Consider the following 20,423-nt stretch of genomic DNA (forward strand, 5'->3'; position numbering starts at 1 on the left):
TGTATGGCAGCTTGAGACTTGAGAGGGAATGTTAATCTGAACATGAACTGTCTGTCACTCCAGCTTTCAACCTTAACCTTAAACTCAAACATGTTGAATACAGTAGCAATCACTGGTCTTTGAAGCACGCCCTTCATGAAGTCGATTGCTTGTTAGGATAAAACCTCAGGATTTTGCCTAGGTTATGATTCTCCTTAATCCCATTCTATACAAGAAATCAACATGAACTATTTTTTTTAAGGGTTAGTACAAAACAGGTCTGACACTCTGGGTGGTCCATGATGATAAGAGAAACATTATGATTCCATTTTAGGAAAAAGTTTGTGATTAGGTAGAGCACTAAACATTGATTTAATTAGCACAACTTCTTGTAGTGTAATTATTACACTTGGGTAAACAGGTCCTTAAAAGCTACAGCCAACTTTGCTTCCCTCCAGAAATAAAGATTTGAAATACCTACAGACCAAGAAATTAAAAAGATACTTGTATGTATTTATGGAGTGTGTCTGATACATTACTTTGTCAATATTTCAGTATTTATCTCTGCTTGGCAATGAGGATATGTTATATGTACTTCAGATTTCTACCTTAGCACCTCACAGTGTTTCTTTTAATTTTTTCATTTAAATTTAGGATTCATTTGATCAAAGACAAAGATGCCATAGATCATTATTTGGCGATGAATATCAAAGGGTTGTCAAAACAAGAGGCTGCTGCGTAAGTACGGCCTTTTTGAGGCATTTTAACATACAGCAAGTTTATTGTTTCCTTTGTTTCTAGTCATCATAATCATTACAATCTAAATTTCCCCAGGCCTTACACCTTTTCAGTGGAACTTGGCATTTAAAAATTAAAACTCATATTAAATAATGATGGTTCACTTCTACTGATCTTACATATATCAAAGCATTTAATTCTATGGCTTTATTAATTTTCATATTTACCAAGGTATTATTTTACATTTGCAATGTTATGGTTAAGATTGTGTCAGTAATTGTATTTGAAATCACTTTTTTTGTCCTCAGTGGAAACCTCTCCTGGGGGGTTGACACTTCATATACAAGAATAAATATTCTTGTAATTTTGAATTAATATTTAGGCAACCCCAAATACTGATTATTTTTTAAAGGTGCAGCACTTAGTACACCATTAGTTCTTTGAAAAGTCGATGAATAAAAACAATCTAGATACCTTTTGATTTCTTACCGCTTTTCTTACCACTAAGTTATTTACACTTTAAAATTATAAGAGTCTATAGATTGACTACTTTTGCTGAAGTGTTTTAACAGATCTGGGGTTTGGCTCCATCAAAATTAATGAAGGAATCATAACAAATCTGAATAACTGATAGCTAAAATGGAATGATTTATTTATTTCAATATTTAAATAATAAAAATATGCCTATACAAGGGCTCTAGGCACCTTAACAATTAATATTGCAACATAGCCCCAGCAGCACTAAAACAATCAATCAGTCAGACAGGAACTCGACCAGCCAGCCACATACTAAAAATCTTGTTTCTCCCCTTCACTATTCCAGGAATAGTCCTTCAACTATCTCTAAAAACTCTATTACGTAGATTTTTCTTACAGCATATCTTGAAGGTCACCAGATTCAGGCTATTTTTGACCAAAGGGGTAAGTTAAATAAGTCCTGAGATCCTAACAAAGAATACCTTGCCAGCCCTAGCCCTCTTTCTTTTATAATAATTCAAGCCTGGCACCTCTACTTACCATTGCTATGGCAATATGATAGATTTAATAATTGTGAAAGCTCCCTGAAGTATCAACAGAAAAGATTCTAATGTAACTTGGTATGATGTGCTAGGAAAGCATTCTGTGTTAAAACAAACTTATTCTTTTCTTTCTGTGGACTTCTTAAGAGGGACTCTTCTGGAAGGCAAATACAAATGGATCCAAATCATGTAACAGATTATGACCCTCTACACATTGATTAAGGAATTAAGAGATTTAAATTGCCCTTTTTGCTCCTTTATATGAGTTGTTTGTCATGCATCACAGTGCAAGAGATGGGGCTAATTCTAGTCACATGACAACTGGAGCAGAGTCAGTGAGCTGGAATTGATAGTAAGTGGAACCTTGAATCCATTTCCTCAGCATACAAGACAGCGTGGCTGGGCCAGCATGACTGATGGAGAAAACGATGCCAAATATAAGAGCTGGTATGAGTTACTTCTCCTTTTTCCTCAGTGAAGAAGTAGTCTAGTCCCTGGTCTTCTGCAGAGGCAGCACAACTCTATGCTGCCCTTTATTTAATAGTTGTGATACAAGCATATGAAGGACAAATCTTTCCCTCCACATGCTGTGGGAATAGACAAGCTTGAATGAAGTAAAGCTAATATGTTTTCATTGTGCGGAGGGAATGAAGACAGAATACAGGGAATGTGTATGGGAAGAAACATGTTCACCTATGATTACCCTTTTAATATGGAGAGACAGGAAAACTTGTTATGGTGAACTATAGCTACAGTGATGGGAAACTGGCTTTCCCTACTAAGGGAGCAAGGCTTGCTTCCCTGCACTGCCCAGGAGGAAATACTGCACAAGCCATTACTAGGCATGAAAATATCTTCTCTGTGATCAGATATGAAACAAGTATGACCTTAGGTAAACTGGTGCATCTGGGTAGATTCTAAGTTTGATTCGATCAACTGTCAGCCATCATAGAGATTTCTGTAAGATTTTTTTTAGATCACTCCTAAATACAAAATGTGTTGAGGCAGTGAGACAGTCAAAAACAGGTCAATCCACAATGAAGTAAAAATGTACCATCTGTCCTTCAATACCTTTGGTGCCAGTGAGGTGCTATTTGTAAGTTTTCATAGTGCTTCATAATGTGCTATTCATCAAAGTTATCAAAGCTTCTTTATGGATTACAACTGAAACGCCATATGTATCTTTGTTCATATACTATATGAGCAACATCTTTTAAAAGATCGTGTTGATTATTCTTACCTTAGATTATTAATTAATACTAAAAATACACAAAGTTAACAACTGTTGCAACAACTCAACAAGCCTGCATCCTAATGCTGACAATCGTGTCAGCATCAGGACCTGGTTAGTGCCCTCATCCAGGCTCCAGACTAGGGACTGGTCAAGTCCTGATTGTCAGCATAATGGGGCAACCCACATTTTGGCACCATACAAACCAGCCATAATGATGTTCCACATATTTTGTGAAACATCTTTGTGGCTAGGTTGCTATTTTATGGTGCCATAAACTTGATGATCACGTGGCATATTGCTATTCATGATGGGATTAATATAGTAATTGCTCCATTACTGTATGATGCCAGGAGCCCCAGATGCTGCTTCCTCCACCACTCTGGCTACAGCAGCCTGTAGTCCTGAGCTCCCTTTCCTCCTCCTGCTTCCAGTTCCTGTCTTGCCCCTGGAGTGGAGTGGGGTGGGGTGGTGCAGCTTGACATGCCTGGAAAGCTTGCAGCCTGGGTAGATGTGCAGCAGAAGAGCTGAAGATGAGTTTGGGGATGCCTGTGTCTGGGCCAATGGTAGAGAGAGGAGGTAACCCAAATGCATGGTGCAGCTTGGGAGACTCATGTTTCATGCTGGTGCAACCTACAGGGCATGGGGCCCTAGCTACTTAAAAGTATGACAGCCCTGTTCTAATACATGGGGTCTCAATCTAGATGCTGTCACAATCTTACTTACTTTTTCCACATTGGTAATTGGGGGGGGGGGGGGGGGGTCACAAATAAATAGAATGAAAAGACTTGAAGATGGGTTCTGGAACAGAAAAAGTTAAGAATCACTTTTCTTGCATGTTTCTAGTAACACATAAGAAGGTTAATCTGTTTAATAGCTTTTTTAAATTTGACAATGCATATTTGAGCAGTATAATGATCTTATATGCATTGTGTAATTACTCTTCATAAGTTTATTCCATAAAAATAAATCCTTCAAAATCCTTCAAATTTTCCTAAAAGTTTTTCCTACTTTATTTGTCAGCACACTCTGGACAACTAAAATTTTAGTGGTCTATGAATAAGGGAATGCCTGTGGTTCTCTCCTTTTGCTAAATGATTTTAAAAAAGCATTATGGAGAAACAGTCTTCTGTTATATGCCTGACCTTGAACCATGCACAAATACTTTACGAAAATGAAAACAATTCCTTAAAAAGCATGTTTGCCATAATCTTGCTCATATAGTAGGGAAGTGAGGATTTTTTTTTTCTTAATCTTAATGAATGTGGTTATGATATAGGTCAGTATTATGTAAGTGGAAGGGAGTATGTTGATAATTAGAAAAAGATGTCTAATAATGTTGAGACATGATGATTGTCTATCTTTTCAAGATCATTTCCTCTTGTGTCTGTAGCCAACTATTTGAAAAAAAAGCAAGGGTTCCTCTCTAGCAAAATACAGCTTCTCTCCTCTTTCATGATTTAGGCTGTTATAAACTTGTGCTGTGGTTCTTTCACTGATTCCTTTTGCTGATAGTTCAAACCTTGGTTTTGATCCACAAATCCATTAATAGATCACATCATAGCTATGTTAAAGATCTTCACCTAACAAATGTCAGAAAAGTTGATCTCCTCAGGGATAATGTAGTCACAAGCTCAGCATGAATCATGTGAAAGCTATGAGAAATGCCTCTCTCAGTCAAGGAGGTCACGGTATGTAATGAACCTCCAAAGCAGGGCTTCTGAATGCCTGGATGCCTTCCTTCTAAGGGCCTTGCTTCATAAATAAACACAATGTGGAAAGATTTGGTGCAGGCTACAAGGACTGGGTAATTTAAAATTTAACCCTAAATAAAATAGTAACTACTTAGGACACCCAAGGATAAAGCATTTAAATCATGTCCTAATACCTGAGATCCTGTATGATACAATGTATGAAATCCTGTTGATTTCAATATTGAACTTACTGCTTAGTTTAATCATGACTGCTAATTCCTGTAGGAACAGCAGCTTTTCTCCCCTTATAAAAACTCATTACATTATTACTCAGGGTTGTGTGATGATCAGTCTCTCTTCAAGTATTTGCACCTCATTAAGCTTCTTACATTGTTTCTCAGTGCCTTGCCTCTATTAGCTTGAAACTGACAGAACCTGGTCAGTTTCAGAGGTGCTAATGGCATAGCACTAGCAGAATAGCTAGAAGAATTAACCCTCCACCCCATGTCACACCATTTTCTGATTATCACATGAGCCCATTATATGTAGCTTCAAGTGTATCAGTATAAGCATACCCTGCATTTCTCTTGCAGAAGTAGAGACATCCCTCTGTAAGCCAGTCTCCAGGATTGTCACCATGCTTGTTGGTTATAGGCAGCTTGCCCTGAATGATCTAGGAAAGAGGCATCCAAATCACTTGGCCCCACAGGCTGGATCCAGACTGCAGGGATTCTCAGAGACTGGACAACACACCTCTGGTGGTATCTTATCAGTATGGTTTCCAGAGCAGTGCATCAGAGTGACTCTAGGACCCAGTGGCTGAACACCTCTACCGCTTGCTTCCCACCTTTTCTCCTGCCACCAGTTTTAATTGCCAGTAGTGACCAAAGACCCCCAATTTGGTGGCAGGCAAAGGGACGGGGGGAGCAAGCACTGGCACCGGTGTTCACTCCAGAGTTCCTGGCGGAGCAAACTGTACCAGTGCAGTGGCTCCAGCAGCCATCTCAACAAGTCTACAGACTAGCCAACAGGCCACCAGCTGGACAGATCTGGCCTAGGGTAAGGGACGACCTTATGACAAGAATTGCATAGACAGTTAGCCAAGAGATCATCCTGTCATCAGATCACAAGTGTTGAAGACACTGGGAGAAATCCTGCTGGGAAAGTGATTCCCAATCTTGTTAGACTCAGGAGATCCTTTGGGAAATGTCAGCTCTCAGCTTTAGCTCATTCTTTTTTGACTATGGAAAATAATAGAACAATTATTCTGTTGCAAAGACTCAGAAAGACCACAACAGGTCAGAATGTTCTGTTCTTGACACTGTGGATTCCTATTTCAACTCCCCAGGCATATCTTATGAATCATGTGTAAGTGTTTACATGCCTAATAGTGCAAACATTGAGCAGCAGCCCACAATACCCTTAAAAGGATTTTGGCATCACCCTGGTTGAGGATCATTGGTCTAGGATGTTAATCCATTTAGGTATGGTTCTGTAGCTACCATATTTACTCATTCTAAGATGCGGGGTTTCCCCACCCATGTTAAATGGGGGGAGGGTGGGGAAAGGCTCTCATCTTAGAATCATAGATAGATGCATAGATGTTAGGGTCGGAAGGGACCTCAATAGATCATCGAGTCCGACCCCCTGCATAGGCAGGAAAGAGTGCTGGGTCTAGATGACCCCAGCTAGATGGTTATCTAACCTCCTCTTGAAGACTCCCAGGGTAGGGGAGAGCACCACCTCCCTTGGGAGCCCGTTCCAGACCTTGGCCACTCGGACCATGAAGAAGTTCCTCCTAATGTCCAATCTAAATCTGCTGTCTGCTAGCTTGTGGCCATTATTTCTTGTAACCCCCTGGGGTGCCTTGGTGAAGAAATACTCACCAATTCCCTTCTGTGCCCCCGTGATGAACTTATAGGCAGCCACAAGGTTGCCTCTCAACCTTCTCTTGCGGAGGCTGAAAAGGTCCAGTTTCTCTAGTCTCTCCTCGTAGGGCTTGGTCTGCAGGCCCTTAACCATATGAGTGGCCCTTCTCTGGACCCTCTCCAGGTTATCCGCATCCCTCTTGAATTGTGGCGCCCAGAATTGCACGCAGTACTCCAACTGCGGTCTGACCAGCGCCCGATAGAGGGGAAGTATCACCTCCTTGGACCTATTCATCATGCATCTGCTGATACACGATAAAGTGCCATTGGCTTTTCTGATGGCTTCGTCACACTGCCGACTCATGTTCATCTTGGAGTCCACTAGGACTCCAAGATCCCTTTCCACTTCCATGCCACCCAGCAGGTCATTCCCTAGGCTGTAGGTGTGCTGGACATATTTCCTCCCTAGGTGCAGCACTTTGCATTTCTCCTTGTTGAACTGCATTCTGTTGTTTTTTGCCCACTTGTCTAACCTGTCCAGGTCTGCTTGCAGCTGTTTCCTGCCCTCCCGCATGTCTACTTCTCCCCATAGCTTTGTGTCATCTGCAAACTTGGACAGAGTACATTTCACTCCCTCGTCCAAGTCACTGATGAAGACATTAAAGAGGATTGGTCCAAGGGCCGAGCCCTGCGGGACCCCACTGCCCACACCCTTCCAGGTCGAAGCCGACCCATCCACCGCGACCCTCTGCCAATTCGCCACCCACCGGACTGTGTAGTCATCCAGGTCACAGCCTCTTTATTTGTTCACCAGTATGGGGTGGGATACCTTATCGAAGGCCTTCCTGAAGTCTAAGTATACAACATCCACCCCTCCTCTTGTGTCCAGGCGTTTCGTAACCTGGTCATAAAAAGAAACTAGATTGATCAGGCACGATCTGCCTGCCATGAACCCGTGCTGGTTTCCCCTCAGCATAATTTGTCCTGCTGGGCTCTCGCATATGTGAGCCTTGATAATTTTTTCAAAGACTTTGCCAAGGATGGAGGTGAGACTGACTGGCCTATAGTTGCCCAGGTCCTCCTTCCTCACCTTCTTGAAAATGGGGACCACATTGGCCCTTTTCCAGTCCTCCGGGACTTGGCCCGTGCGCCACGAGCATTGGAATATTCCCGCCAGTGGCTCTGCAATGATGTTGGCCAGTGCCTTCAGCACCCTCGGATGGAGCTCATCTGGGCCTGCCGACTTAAAGGCATCCAGTTCTTCCAAGTGACTCTGCACCATCTCAGGGTCTACGCATGGAAGTCTGGTGCCTTGCTGCTGCCTCTCTTCAATCCCAATGAGAGACTTGTCGTGCCCCTCACTAAGGAACACTGAGGCAAAGAACTCATTGAGGAGTTCAGCCTTGTCCCCCCTGTCCGTCACCAATTGTTTCTGCCCATTTAGCAGGGGTCCTATTCCTCCCTGGGCCTTCCTTTTACTCCCTATATATCTAAAAAACAATTTCTTGTTGTCCTTTACTTGGGATGCCATCCTCAGCTCCATGGTAGCTTTGGCCTGTCTAACTGCCTCCCTAGAAGCACGAGCAGAGGAGGTATATTCGTCTTTGGTGATCTCTCCCTGTTTCCACTTTTTATGTGCTCCCCTTTTGGCCCTTAGGCTGCCCTAGATTTCTGCGGTCAGCCAGGGAAGCCTCCTGGCCCCTTTCCCTCTTTTACCCCGCATGGGGATCATCTCGCTTTGTGCCCAAAGGATCATTTCCTTAAGGCACAGCCACCCTTCTTGGGCTCCCATCATTTCAAAACTCCTACTCTGCAGTGCGTCCTTGACTAATCGCCTGAGTTCATTTAAATCAGCTTTCCTAAAGTCTAGTACTTTCACCCTACTAGTTACCTTACCCACTCGACGTCTTATGGTGAATTCTATTATTAGGTGATCACTGTCCCCCAGATGGCTACCAATCTGTAGGTCCCCTACCATGTCATCCCCTGTTGCCAATACCAGATCCAGTATGGCATTCCCCCTAGTGGGACCGTGTACCTCCTGTGTCAGGTGGAGGTCCTGTACACAGGTTAGAAACCTGTGTGAGCGGTGGGACTTTTCTGTCTGTGTCTCCCAGCAGATGTCTGGGTAGTTTAGGTCCCCCATGACTACAGCCTTGTCAGAACCCAAGGGTGTGATTTGATGTGTGTGTGCTTCAGCACTGCTAAATTATTTCCCGCCACTTGTAGCTTTCTTTGCAGGGTGCATTTCTAGGTTGCAAAAGAGAAATGCACGGTGCAAGGAGTTCCCGCCATTCGCATGCAAATTTGTTCCCCACTATTGGCCAGTTCTAAATTATTCCCATGTGGCGGCTAGCGATTGGCTTGCTAGCCGTATAAGAGGCTTGAGCGGTTTCCGTCCAAGTTGGAGGACTCCACAACCATCTGGAGGAGGAGAACTGCACATCTCGTGAAGATCTCTAAGCGCTGCGGAGCCTATCGGACCCAGTGTGTAGCTCAAGAAGGCTACAGGGGTCTGATCAACCTCTGGCCTCTCCCCATCGCCGAACGATCCCTCGACGAACCCCTTCCCTGCGTGCAAGTTCCACGGAGCCTAGCAAACTTCGTGTGAGTGTATTCAGAGCTCTCTGCTTTGAGTTATTTTCTTCGGTTGACACGACGGGCTCGCGGTTTAGAGCCTTCAACCGGATTGGGCTAGAAGGTTTGCGTGGAAGGAACTCTAGTCTGCCTCTCTTCTGTCTGTAACCGCAACTCAAGCAAGTTTTCCTGCCTGCACCGTGACCATCTTCGGTGTAAGTAAAATAATCTTAAATCAACCGCTAAGCGTCCGTGCCTAATTCTAGCCCGCCGGCCTGCATTCCCCGACCCGGCGTGTCCGGGCTGCTGGCCACAGCCCGCCGCACGCCCCCGAGGGCCTCGGACCGCTCCCGGCCCACACACGCCTCTTTAGCTTTTATGGTCTCTGAGAGCTGCCTCAGGAGCCCCGCATCTATTTCTTCCCCTTGATGTAGGGGTTTGTAGCAGACCCCTACCACCAAATCCCTTTCTCCTTGCCCCCCATGTAGCCTAACCCACAATCCTTCTACTTCCTCGTCCTTGGATTCCGTCTTGATGAGGGTTGATGTATATTGCTCATTGACATAGAACGCAACCCCTCCCCCTTTTTTCCCCACCCTGTCCTTTCTGTACAATCTATAACCCTCAATATGTACCACCCAGTCACGGGACAAATCCCACCAGGTTTCCATTAGCCCTGCTAAGTTGTAGGTGTTTTGTGCAAGCAGGAGCGCTAGTTCATCCTGCTTGTTTCCCATGCTCCTAGCATTAGTATATAGGCACTTGAGCCCTGCGACAGGTGCCTTTGCTGCCCGCCCCGCTCCGAGTCCCAAGGAGCCCCTTATTTCTTACCTTCTCGTTTCTTACCTATGCTGTAGTGCTGGCCGCCCTGCGTCTTGCAGGTTCCCAATGTTCTCTTTCTTCAGGCTGGGCTGTCCTTGTGGGTGCCACATGGTTTGGTGGTCCACAGCTTCCCCCGCCCTCATCTTCCCCTCCCCCCGGCGAGCCTAGTTTAAAGCCCACCCTTTAAACTAAATCGAGTACAAGAGGTTGGTGAGGGAAGGCAGCTGCTATGGCTTGGGCTCCAGCTCTTACCTGGGGCTGGGGCTGGGGCTGTAGCCGTAGACCTAGCTGCTGCCTGCTCTGCTCTCCCTACTACCTCTGCATCCTGCCATCTCTGTCCTGGAGCCTCTACCCCCCATGCCCTCCCGCTACGCAGCCTCTCCTTCCCTGCCTACCCCTCTCCCTTCCCACCTTACCCTTGCTCCCTGCCAGCAAGCTCCATCCACATTGTAGCCTGGGGCACTGAGCATGGTCCCAGTCTGACCCTGTAGCAGCAGTGTGTAGTCCACACAGCTGCTGCAGGGGCTAGGTTGGGGCTGAGGCCTTGTTCCTTGCCCCAGGCTAGAACAAGGACACAGGCAGGATGGAAAGGAGGAGCAGAAGCTGGGGGACAAAGGGGAGCAGAGGCTAGGGGAAAAGGAAGAAGGCAGAAGCAAACAGAGGCTGGGAGAGGGGCAGGAAGGAGAGCAGAGCCTGGAGGTGGGGGGGGGGGCAGCAGACGTTGGAGGAAGGCCAGGAGGGGGAATAGAGGCTGCAGAGGGAGTGGGAAGAGGGCAGCAGAGTCTGGGCTAGGGATATAGAGTGAATCAGAGATTGAGGGAGGGAAAGGGAGGTGCAAAGGCTGGGGGGAGGGGCAAGAGGGGAGAGCAGAGGCAGAGGGAGAAGGGAAGCCTGAGGCTGCACAGGGGGCGTGCATGGGGCAGAGGTGTGAGGGGGCCAGGCACAAGCAAGGGTTCGGGACGGGGGAATTAAAGACTGACCTGGGACATCAAGTGAGGATCTTAGGAAAGAAGAAAAGCTGCAGAGCAGCAAAGAGAAGATATTCCTTTGCTACCTTTGCCTAGTCAGTTCAATACATATTCTAAAACTATTTTTATAGTGTTAGGGAGTCTGTAGGGGAGCAACTGCCATTGATCAGGCAGATGTTTTTGGTATTGCTGTATGAATGTAAATTGTTGAAGGGGAATAGAAATCTGAGGTGTGTTATATGGGTGGCAACAGCAGAAGAAAATAAAGGAAGGATGCTACTCGTGGAAAATGAAGGAAGGATGCCAAGGTTTGGGTAATAGGATCAGCTAATTGGCAGTTGGGGCACTTAAGGGTGATTACAGCCTCTTCTTTTCTCCCTTTTTGCTTTTGGTTAATCTGGCCCTTGACAACACCATGCTCAGCTCCAGTGGTGCACTGCTTCAAGCTACATCTTTTCTCTTGAACCAGAGGCTGTGTTAAAGAAGCTGGGCACATCAATAAAAGGCAACAGAGTAAACTTCACCTTCCTTCCCCTGCTCAGGCTTCTACTGCAAGGTTTCACTGCTGCCAGCCTTTATGTGTGACCTAGTGAGCTGCCTCCTGCAACCCCTTTTGGGTCCTGTGACACTGAGGAAATTGTGGGTCTCTTGTATGACTTCTTTTGCATTTTTCATGGCTACTTATGCTTCATATTTTTAATTTAAAATTCATTTAATGGGAAAGGGAAAATCATTTAAAAGAAATCTTTCCTTTCATAACAAAAGAAACAAAATTTAAGCACTTCGTCTGAAGTTCTCTGCAGATGTACTATTTTGGGAGAGGGAAACGACACAAGGTACACACTGAGTTAGAGCATATTTTAAAAATGTCTTTACTATTGTTTTCACACTATTACTTAAATATGTATTTTTCCATGTTTGAATCATTCCTAATAATCTTATTTGTCATGACCAGGATTCAATGTTTATTAAATAACTTTCCAAAAGATAATTTAATACTTAGAGAGTCGCATTCTTGGTCAAATGATTGAGATCTCTGAATTTCAGGCTTGGCATACATATAATTTAGTGTAATTAGGAGATGATCTAAAGAAGAAAACTGGGGTGGGGGTGAATGATTTTTGCCTTTCCTGAAGAAACTTCTCTATGCATTTGTGTAATGTGAAAGGTTTTTCTTGAAAAGGTTAAAAAAGTTCTAATCAACTTCTGTACATTATGTAGAACTTCATTTTCTAAACTCTGCAAAAGAAAGTTTCATATTTAATGGGAAATCATGAATTATTCCATTTATTATCTACTTCCTCCTTTCAAAGACATGATCTGGATAAAAGGCGGGGTGAATAATTTCAAAAAATACAATACATTTTTAATGGTAAGGTGCAAACTACAGATTCTCATGACTATTAGCGAGTGTAGAGGAAACAGAATTTTACTTGCAAAAACTCATCAAACTCTTGCAAAGATAAAATACATGACATACTTTAATAAAAAAGAACACAGTGAGCTGAAGTTTTTCTTTTTTATGTAACTTGTTGTTTTTGCTAAGTTTGGTCTTATAGCTTTCTAGTGCTTTCATTTCTTAATAGTTCAACAATATTTAGTATTGAAAATAACACACAAGCTATACACAACTGACTTCTATTTTTGAAACAGTATGCAAAGGTAAAGCATAGATATACTACATTCAAAAAGAGCATGAAATGCAAAAAGACAATTTAATTTGCCTTGATGCATTTGGGACCGTCTAATAATTCTCAGTGAATCTTTTTGATTTGTATAAAATCCTGTCAGTTTTTGCTTTCTATTAATCTCTGTCTCATCTATTTGTCCTTAGACTATGAATACCTGGGCACAGGGACTGTGTCTACTTGAGAGATACTATTATAAACAGATAGGGGATATGGATTTAATTGTAACAATGTGATGATACTTAACATTTACACAGTACTTCATATTAATCCATAGATGTGGTCTGATAAGGTATGTTAGGCCACTGATTATCACTATCTCTATCTCAAATGTAATTTCACGCATAGTAAGAGAAAGCTACAGAGAGGTTAAATTACTTTTCTAAAACCGCACAACATGAGTCAAAACTGGGATTGCATTGTGGAAATTGCTGGCTCAGAGCCTTGCATTTAGTTCACTTGATCAAGTATTAATTAAAAGAAAAGAATTAAAAAACACTGCATGTTAATAAGCGACAGTCTGTGGAAAAAAATGTAGAAACTCCACCATTGTTTGGAATTACTTCAGGTTAATGGGTATTAAATTTTAGAAAGAATGTGAGCTATAGAGAATTCCTACTTGCCATTTAAAAAAAATGGTGAAGAATAATACTTTTTTCTCACAGTGCCTGAAATATTAGGTAAGGATGTGTGTTGTAGTTCACAAAGAATATTTTAGTATGATCATATAATAATTATTTTTAATATTATTGTTTTACAGCATTTATATTTAAGATATAACATACCAGAATGCATTTCTAAATATATATTTGTATTGCCTATATTAGTGATGATTCATAATTATTACAGTAGTGAAAACAAGTCTTCTGCTTCATGCTTTTCCATTTGATGACTGATTCATTCTTCTATTTCTGCAATATTAAAGTGGCAGACTGCCTTTAAACAAAAGGCAGATATATATATGCTCATTACTGAATCCTCACTGAAAAATTACTAAACCATATTGGATTGTACAATTCAGCTAAAAAAGCTTGCCTACAAACAGTATAGAAGACAACAGATAACTGATTCTATATTACGACACTGAAAATTATTGTCCCCGAATGCTTATATACTTATTATCTGGTATATTTCAGTTTTGCCTTTCCTGCTTAATAAGTTTGAATAAATTGCTCCAACAAAAATTGTTGTTTTTTTTACATCAAGAAATCTACACTGTTATTGGAGTTAATTCCAAATAAATGTCATGATCTTTAGTTACATGCACAGTTTCATAAACATATTTTTTCAATTTTCCATTCTCTCTCTCTCTCCTTGCTTGTTGAGTAGTGTCTTCATTTTAAAGCATCTGAAGGTTTGGGTTTCAAGAATTCATACTTCTTCCATTAGGATACTTCAGCTTTATATATTTTAATAATTGGAGGAAACCCCCCCTTATGATAACATCTAATTCTCAGCCTTGTTGACCAAAAGTATCTGCTTTGGAAGTTAAGCGTACCTTGTTTAATTAATGGCATTTACTGTGTTTTCAAATCTGCTGTTTAATGAATATTAGTATACTATACAATTTGAAGTATAACTTTCCAGTGACTATTTCATTTAAGACAGTATTTAAGCAGACAGTTTTTAAACAAGGATAAAGGCAGCAGTGCCTTTCAGCTATAGAGTTCAGAACTAGTTCAAGCATCAAGCCAATATGTGGAGGGTACACCAGCTCTTTAAATTTTCAGTCCAGTTAAGATATGTTTTGCTTTACATATGTGAGTAACCTGTCTGAAGTCAGTGGACTACTCAACTGTTTAAAGTTAGAAACTCACCTAGGGTTGGAGCTGAAATGAGTGGTCAATCATGATGTAACCCAAGAGGGTGTATGTACGCGCATGGTATTTTACCAGTCTGACCTTACTTTAAGCAACATAAGCTCAGGTAGTTGTTCAGTTAGTGAAATATTTCAGTTGTATATATAGACATATGGCTAAGCAGTCAAACTAAATTACTGCAATAATTCTACTGTTTCAGTGTTTATGATTAAATGCTTATATCAAATATAAGTGCTTTTCATCTTCAAAAATGCACTGCAAATAAGTGTAACCTTTTATTTTTAGGACCAGCTCACCAGTATATGCTACAGAATTCTTTGTTTATAGGGTCTGGCTATAATTAAATAATAGGAATTTCCCCTTTTTAAGTGGATTCCCAAAGGATTTAATAGATGCTAGATTTTCAGATTTGATAATTTTCCTAATAACATTCTTATTACTTAATGTAGACATATTTCAATTTTTAGCAGGCCATTTTTGATTTCTCATTTTCCTTATATATGCTATGTATGTATTTGTATATAGAGTCAAATCTAGACAAACCTCTCAAATTTATCTAGGCAAACATTTAAGATCATTTTTGGATTTTTTTTTGTAATTCAGGTTATAAAGAGGTACATGGTGTTGAATGCTGTTTGTTCAGTAAATCTCAAGCAAAAATATCTTAATTTTGCTTTTGTGATTTTTGGGATCATAACCCACTATATTTATTGTTAAACTTTGACTTGTCAGATAAAGAAAGAAATGTAGGGTAAGTCTAAGAATGCTATTTTAATATAACTTTTCAGGGTTATAATAATTAATGCTGAGATAAATTAACATTATACCTATGCCTTTCTGGTGTCCTGTATATTATCATTGCTTACTGCATGGCATCCTATGTTTTATGAATTAGAATAACTGCCATAGACTACATAGAATAATTACCAGCTGACATTTTCTTGCTGTATTTTATTAAAACTAAAGACCTAAAGAAACTAGAGCTGATATTCAAATAGTATCAAGCAAGAATTGTATTTTATGCCCAATGTTCACAGATATAATTTACTGCATGAAATTCAAGGGAGTGAAGAATCAGGCCTAGAAGAAGTAGCTGTACCACACTGTAGTCCTAGTATGGTTATTTTAATACAAATGTAGTTCTTTTGGACTCTTAAGAATGCACCAATAAACAAAAATGGGTTAAAGAAATACGAAGGGGTCTATCTTACACCTTCTATAACAAGGATATGTGAAATTAAAGCAAAAATATTAGGGGTGGTGCTATCCTGAACTGAGGGTAATGCTTAATGTATTAAAAAAGTACAATAGAAAATTAAGGGAAATGTTATGATTTGGAGTATTCACTCCACGTTTGCCTTGAGTTTGCAATAGTCTTGTAATTCCCTAACTTCAGTGTAGTTACTTCTGGGGGCTCACTAGTTTAGCAGATAAGTATCAAGCTTTGGATTTAAGCATAGCCTGCTTAATATAGGCATCTCTTGGTTTTGTTTTGTTGGGTTTTTTTAATTATCTAGTGTATTGTGTTTATTTAGCATATAAAATAACTTTCTATATAATACAAGAATGTTAACATGACTGTAACTGTAATCCTAAATTGTTTAAAATACAGCGTATGCTAATAGTAGTAGTGCCTTTTGAGTGTATAGATCAGTATTTGTATAGCTGCTACCACATGTGGATGACAAGCTCATAATTTTGTCGTAATTTAACTGCAAAATAAATGACCAATACAAAGTAATCTGCTAATTTACAAAAAATATTGACCTGAAGGCCATAAAATGCCACATTTCAACAGTCATAAAAGCAAGTTAGAAGCAGAATTTCCATTCAAATCCATCTGGTGGATGCCAATGCCCCATGTTTTGCTCATCCTAAGTGAGCAACCCATTAACATCAGCAGCCAGATCTAAGCATATAAGGACAAGTGAACATGTGCTATACATCCTGCCCTTCATCTGTTGGACTTTATATACTGAAAAACAAACTATATATATATACTGTAATCCTAATTTTTTTTTACTATACTGTAATCCTAAAATGTTTAAAGTACAGTGTATGCTAATAGCAGTAGTGCCTTTTGAGTGTACAGATCAGTGTTTGTGTAGCTGTTACCATCCATGTGATAATACATACACACACACACACACACACATATACACACACGTGTATATGCACATATGTGTGTATATGCACATGTGTGTGTGTATATACACGTGTGTGTGTGTGTGTATACACACACACACACACACATATGTATTATCACACAGCTACACAAACACTGATCTGTACACTCAAAAGGCACTGCTGCTATTAGCATACACTGTACTTTAAACATTTTAGGATTACAGTTACAATATGGTCTACAGTTACTGTATATATAGTTTGTTTTTCAGCATATAAAGTCCATGTGAATAGAATTTGCTTTTAAGAAATATTATATTATATTATATTATAAGCAAAATAAAGAGTTCTGTTCATTTGAAAGATGACTTTGAATCCACAGTTATGTTCCAGATTTAATAAAACGTTCTTTAAATTCATGTTTTTAAAAAGGATGTCTGAAAGATTTTATCAGTCTCCTTTTCTCACTTGTGAAGAAAGAAAATCCCATGTTGATCTCAAGATTACCATTATTGTGATTATATGTAGATTGTATATTATCTGATAAATAAAAATACATGTTAATACTATTCTAAGTCAACATAGTAAAACAGGTTGCCCAAATATGTAGCATATAAAATATTCACCAGTTCCGACTGTTCTCTTTACTTAATCAGTATATGAAGTACATTACAATTCAGTTTATGAGGTTGGTTCTCTTTTATGTTCATAGTGCATTTGACCAGTGTTGGCGTTTTTCTTTTGTTTACTAATAATATGTTGTAACAGTAAAAATTACTTGAGTGACAAGATCTGACTGCAGTTCTACCAGATTTCCAGTAGATGCCCCCAGAGACCATTAAACCTATTTAAAAAAAATGTTAATAGAATGCAAAGCTAATCTTTTCCACTTTTCATGTGTTAATAGGAAACCTAGAATTAGGGTGGCCAGAATATAGACAGTTATATGTACAGTTTACTAATATCATTTTACTGTGCAGTAAGATTCTCACTAAAGTCAGCATAAGATCATGTATTAAAATAACAAAATCATCAAGCAAAAGTTCAAAAGCGCCCCCCCCACCCCTCAGTTAAATTCTGAACAATAAATGTTATATCAAATTGTATTAGGAATTAAATAATGCTCACTAATTTAGAACATGTTTAGTTCAGTTTCATCCTATGCCATCCATAACATAAGGAAATACCTTTTTGGTAATAATTTTGATGAGGACTTTGAGTTAACTTAAAATGTTGAGTTCCCTTCAAAATGTAATCAGATGTTTACATCCTGGCATTCACTTCTTCCACATTAAAAAATGAAACACTTTCCTCTAATGCTGGGAAAAAGAATCCTGGCATTTTCAACAGGAATCATGCTGATAATTGAAGCAATTTCAATAGTAAGTGTCAAATTATCTCTTAGGGAACACTAATGTCATTTATCCCCATAATATGAATATAAAGCCATTGTAATGCATGCATGATAAGTCACTTGTGGCATATAAATATATTCCAGTAATTTAAAGGAGCAAAAGTATTGTACTACTCCTTTTAGTGTTCTCTATCTTAAGTGTAACTTTATCTTTACCTACTCCTTTCTGAAGAGCTCCTTCATGCCTGTAAAGAGCTTTCGTAGTCTAATTGGGATCTGCAGCCTAGAAACTCCCTCCTGAAGTTGGGCACCTATATCTGCTTTCTTTCAAAGAGCTACCATTGTTCTTTTTATTATATTGTAATTCAAATATGTTATGGTAGACAGGCTTGCTGCTGATACAGTTATACAATTATCTTCCCCTGAGAAGAACTGTGTTAACTACAAGTTGGTCACTCCTGCCTTAAGCTAATAGAGTAGTTTCCTTAGTTAATTGACATAGTCATTTCGTAGAAGTTAGTGACACAAATTGTAGTTATAACACTGATTTCTTTCTGCATGTAAATTTATTATTTTGTAAATGATACAGTACATTTGGAAAAATATGCTTTGACCAGGAGTAAAATACATTTATCCGAAGAGATTAGCACAAGTGGCTGGTGCAATTTTATGCTTCTCTATAAATACTGATATTGTATTCAAATGTGCCCTCTGAAACCTAAAAAATGAACTGAATAATGCTTTAATTAGTCACTGATACACTTTGTGTATTATTTGCTAGCTATTTCTTTTAGCTATACTTGTAAATAATTGTCAGTATTCATCTCACATACATGCATGCCATGCATATCATGTACACGTATTAAGCTTTCACTGAATTTACTTATATTAATTTAGGTTTGTCTTATTCCTATTGAAATTAGTGAGATTTTTTTAATTTACTCTTAAGCCCCTGTCTGAGTGAGATAGTAGCTGAAAACAAACAAAATGACTTCCATAAATACAACAAAAAGCATGTTTTCTCTCAGGAGCATGATATTTTTCAGGAATTTGGAGTTGTAGATTGTGAATCATTTGCCTACTATATGATCCAGTTTGGGAAAATGACAGCACAGTCTGGTAAATTTAAAATTGCTGTGATGGTTTCAATTTTTAAAACTATTCCTCATTTCTTTTCCCACAAAAATGTTACCTGTTTGCAAGAGCAGAATGGTTACGTTCTCTCCTGTACATGGATGCATGTACCTGCCTGTATGTATACTTAGCACTAAAAATACTGAATGATATGTTTAAAATAACTCCAGTATTGTTTACAGCCAAATAACTTCTTATAGTATCTTGAATTGTATCATTTTGTGTTCATTTCTGCCATCAAAACAGAAATGAATCTGATGCATTTGCATCAGTGAAAAAATAGTTACCTTGATTAAGGGTTTAAAACAGCACAGATCATTACCACTTAAAACTTATATTAAAATTCAGCCATTCCACTGACACCTAGTTAAAAGGGGTTTATATAATTTTTATTCATATAGAACTGGAAAAGAACTGCAGTATACTTTCCCAGGCTAGATTTATTATTCTGTGTATTAAACTGTTTAGCATGGCAGTCATCCAGATTTGCTAAATATAGTACAGTAAATAGTCTCTGTTCTCTGTAGTCTGTTGTTCTTTTTTAAGGTCTGATAATTTAGTAGTAAATAAATGTTAGAAAAAAATATGAACCTGTTTGGAAGCCTAAATGACACAATACAAAATAAAATTAAGACATTTAGATATATCATTTCAGTAATTTTTTTTCTCATACTCGGCACCCTGTGCTACAAACCTTTGGCTCTAGAACAAGTCCTTAGTGATGCAAGCAGTCCCATGGGGCTTATGGGTTTTCAGAATGAGGGTTTAGGATTGTTTCATGCCAGCTGAAAGAAATAGTTGGATTACTTCCATAAATAAGGCCTCCAAAAATGTATTACCTTTTGAAAATATTTAATTAAGCATTTCTTTTGAATATGTATCTCTTACCCATGTTTATCAGTTGAATAACTTTGATATAAATTCATCATTGTATCTCTGTGGACATGTCATTTGCTTTTAAAATCAGGGTGAAATTATCAAACTCCTGTTGCAGTAAACTAGTCCCAGCTGAAGTCAGATATGAATAGAGGCAAAGTAATATGTAATTATTGTGTGTCTGACACAGTATTTGTTAGACGTTTTAAACCAAACTACTTTAACCTCCAGCAAAACTATTTACCATATACATTGTTTTGTCATGCAGAATATGCTTCATTTTCCCCTGCACAGTGCTTTTAAGTAAACTGTCTGTTGTGTTTCAATGAATGAATGCCAGCATCCTGGCTTTTTCCCTATCTTGATTAACTCAATTGACCTTCCTGCCTGATCTCAGTTGACGAACACTAATATAATTATAACACTGTTCCAATAAAGAGGAAGCAGTCCCTGTGTAGCTTCATTTGCTTCTCTGCTATAGAAACTAGTTGAAAAATGTTCTGTAAAATTAAGTGCTAAAAATAATATATC

General features: G+C 39.4%; 1 protein-coding gene across 6 annotated transcripts in view; it reads left to right on the plus strand.

Annotated features, from left to right (window-relative positions):
• The window catches only part of TTC29 (tetratricopeptide repeat domain 29), a 364,566-nt gene that overhangs the window by 154,598 nt on the left and 189,545 nt on the right, over positions 1 to 20,423 (plus strand). For all 6 annotated transcript variants that reach the window (XM_059722003.1, XM_059721998.1, XM_059721999.1 and 3 more), the window contains one exon: positions 634 to 717. In XM_059722003.1, the coding sequence (XP_059577986.1) occupies positions 634 to 717 (84 nt within the window). The remainder of the gene's footprint in view (positions 1 to 633; positions 718 to 20,423) is intronic.

The sequence above is a fragment of the Alligator mississippiensis genome, chromosome 2 (assembly GCF_030867095.1).
Source record: "Alligator mississippiensis isolate rAllMis1 chromosome 2, rAllMis1, whole genome shotgun sequence".
Lineage (NCBI taxonomy): Eukaryota > Metazoa > Chordata > Crocodylia > Alligatoridae > Alligator > Alligator mississippiensis.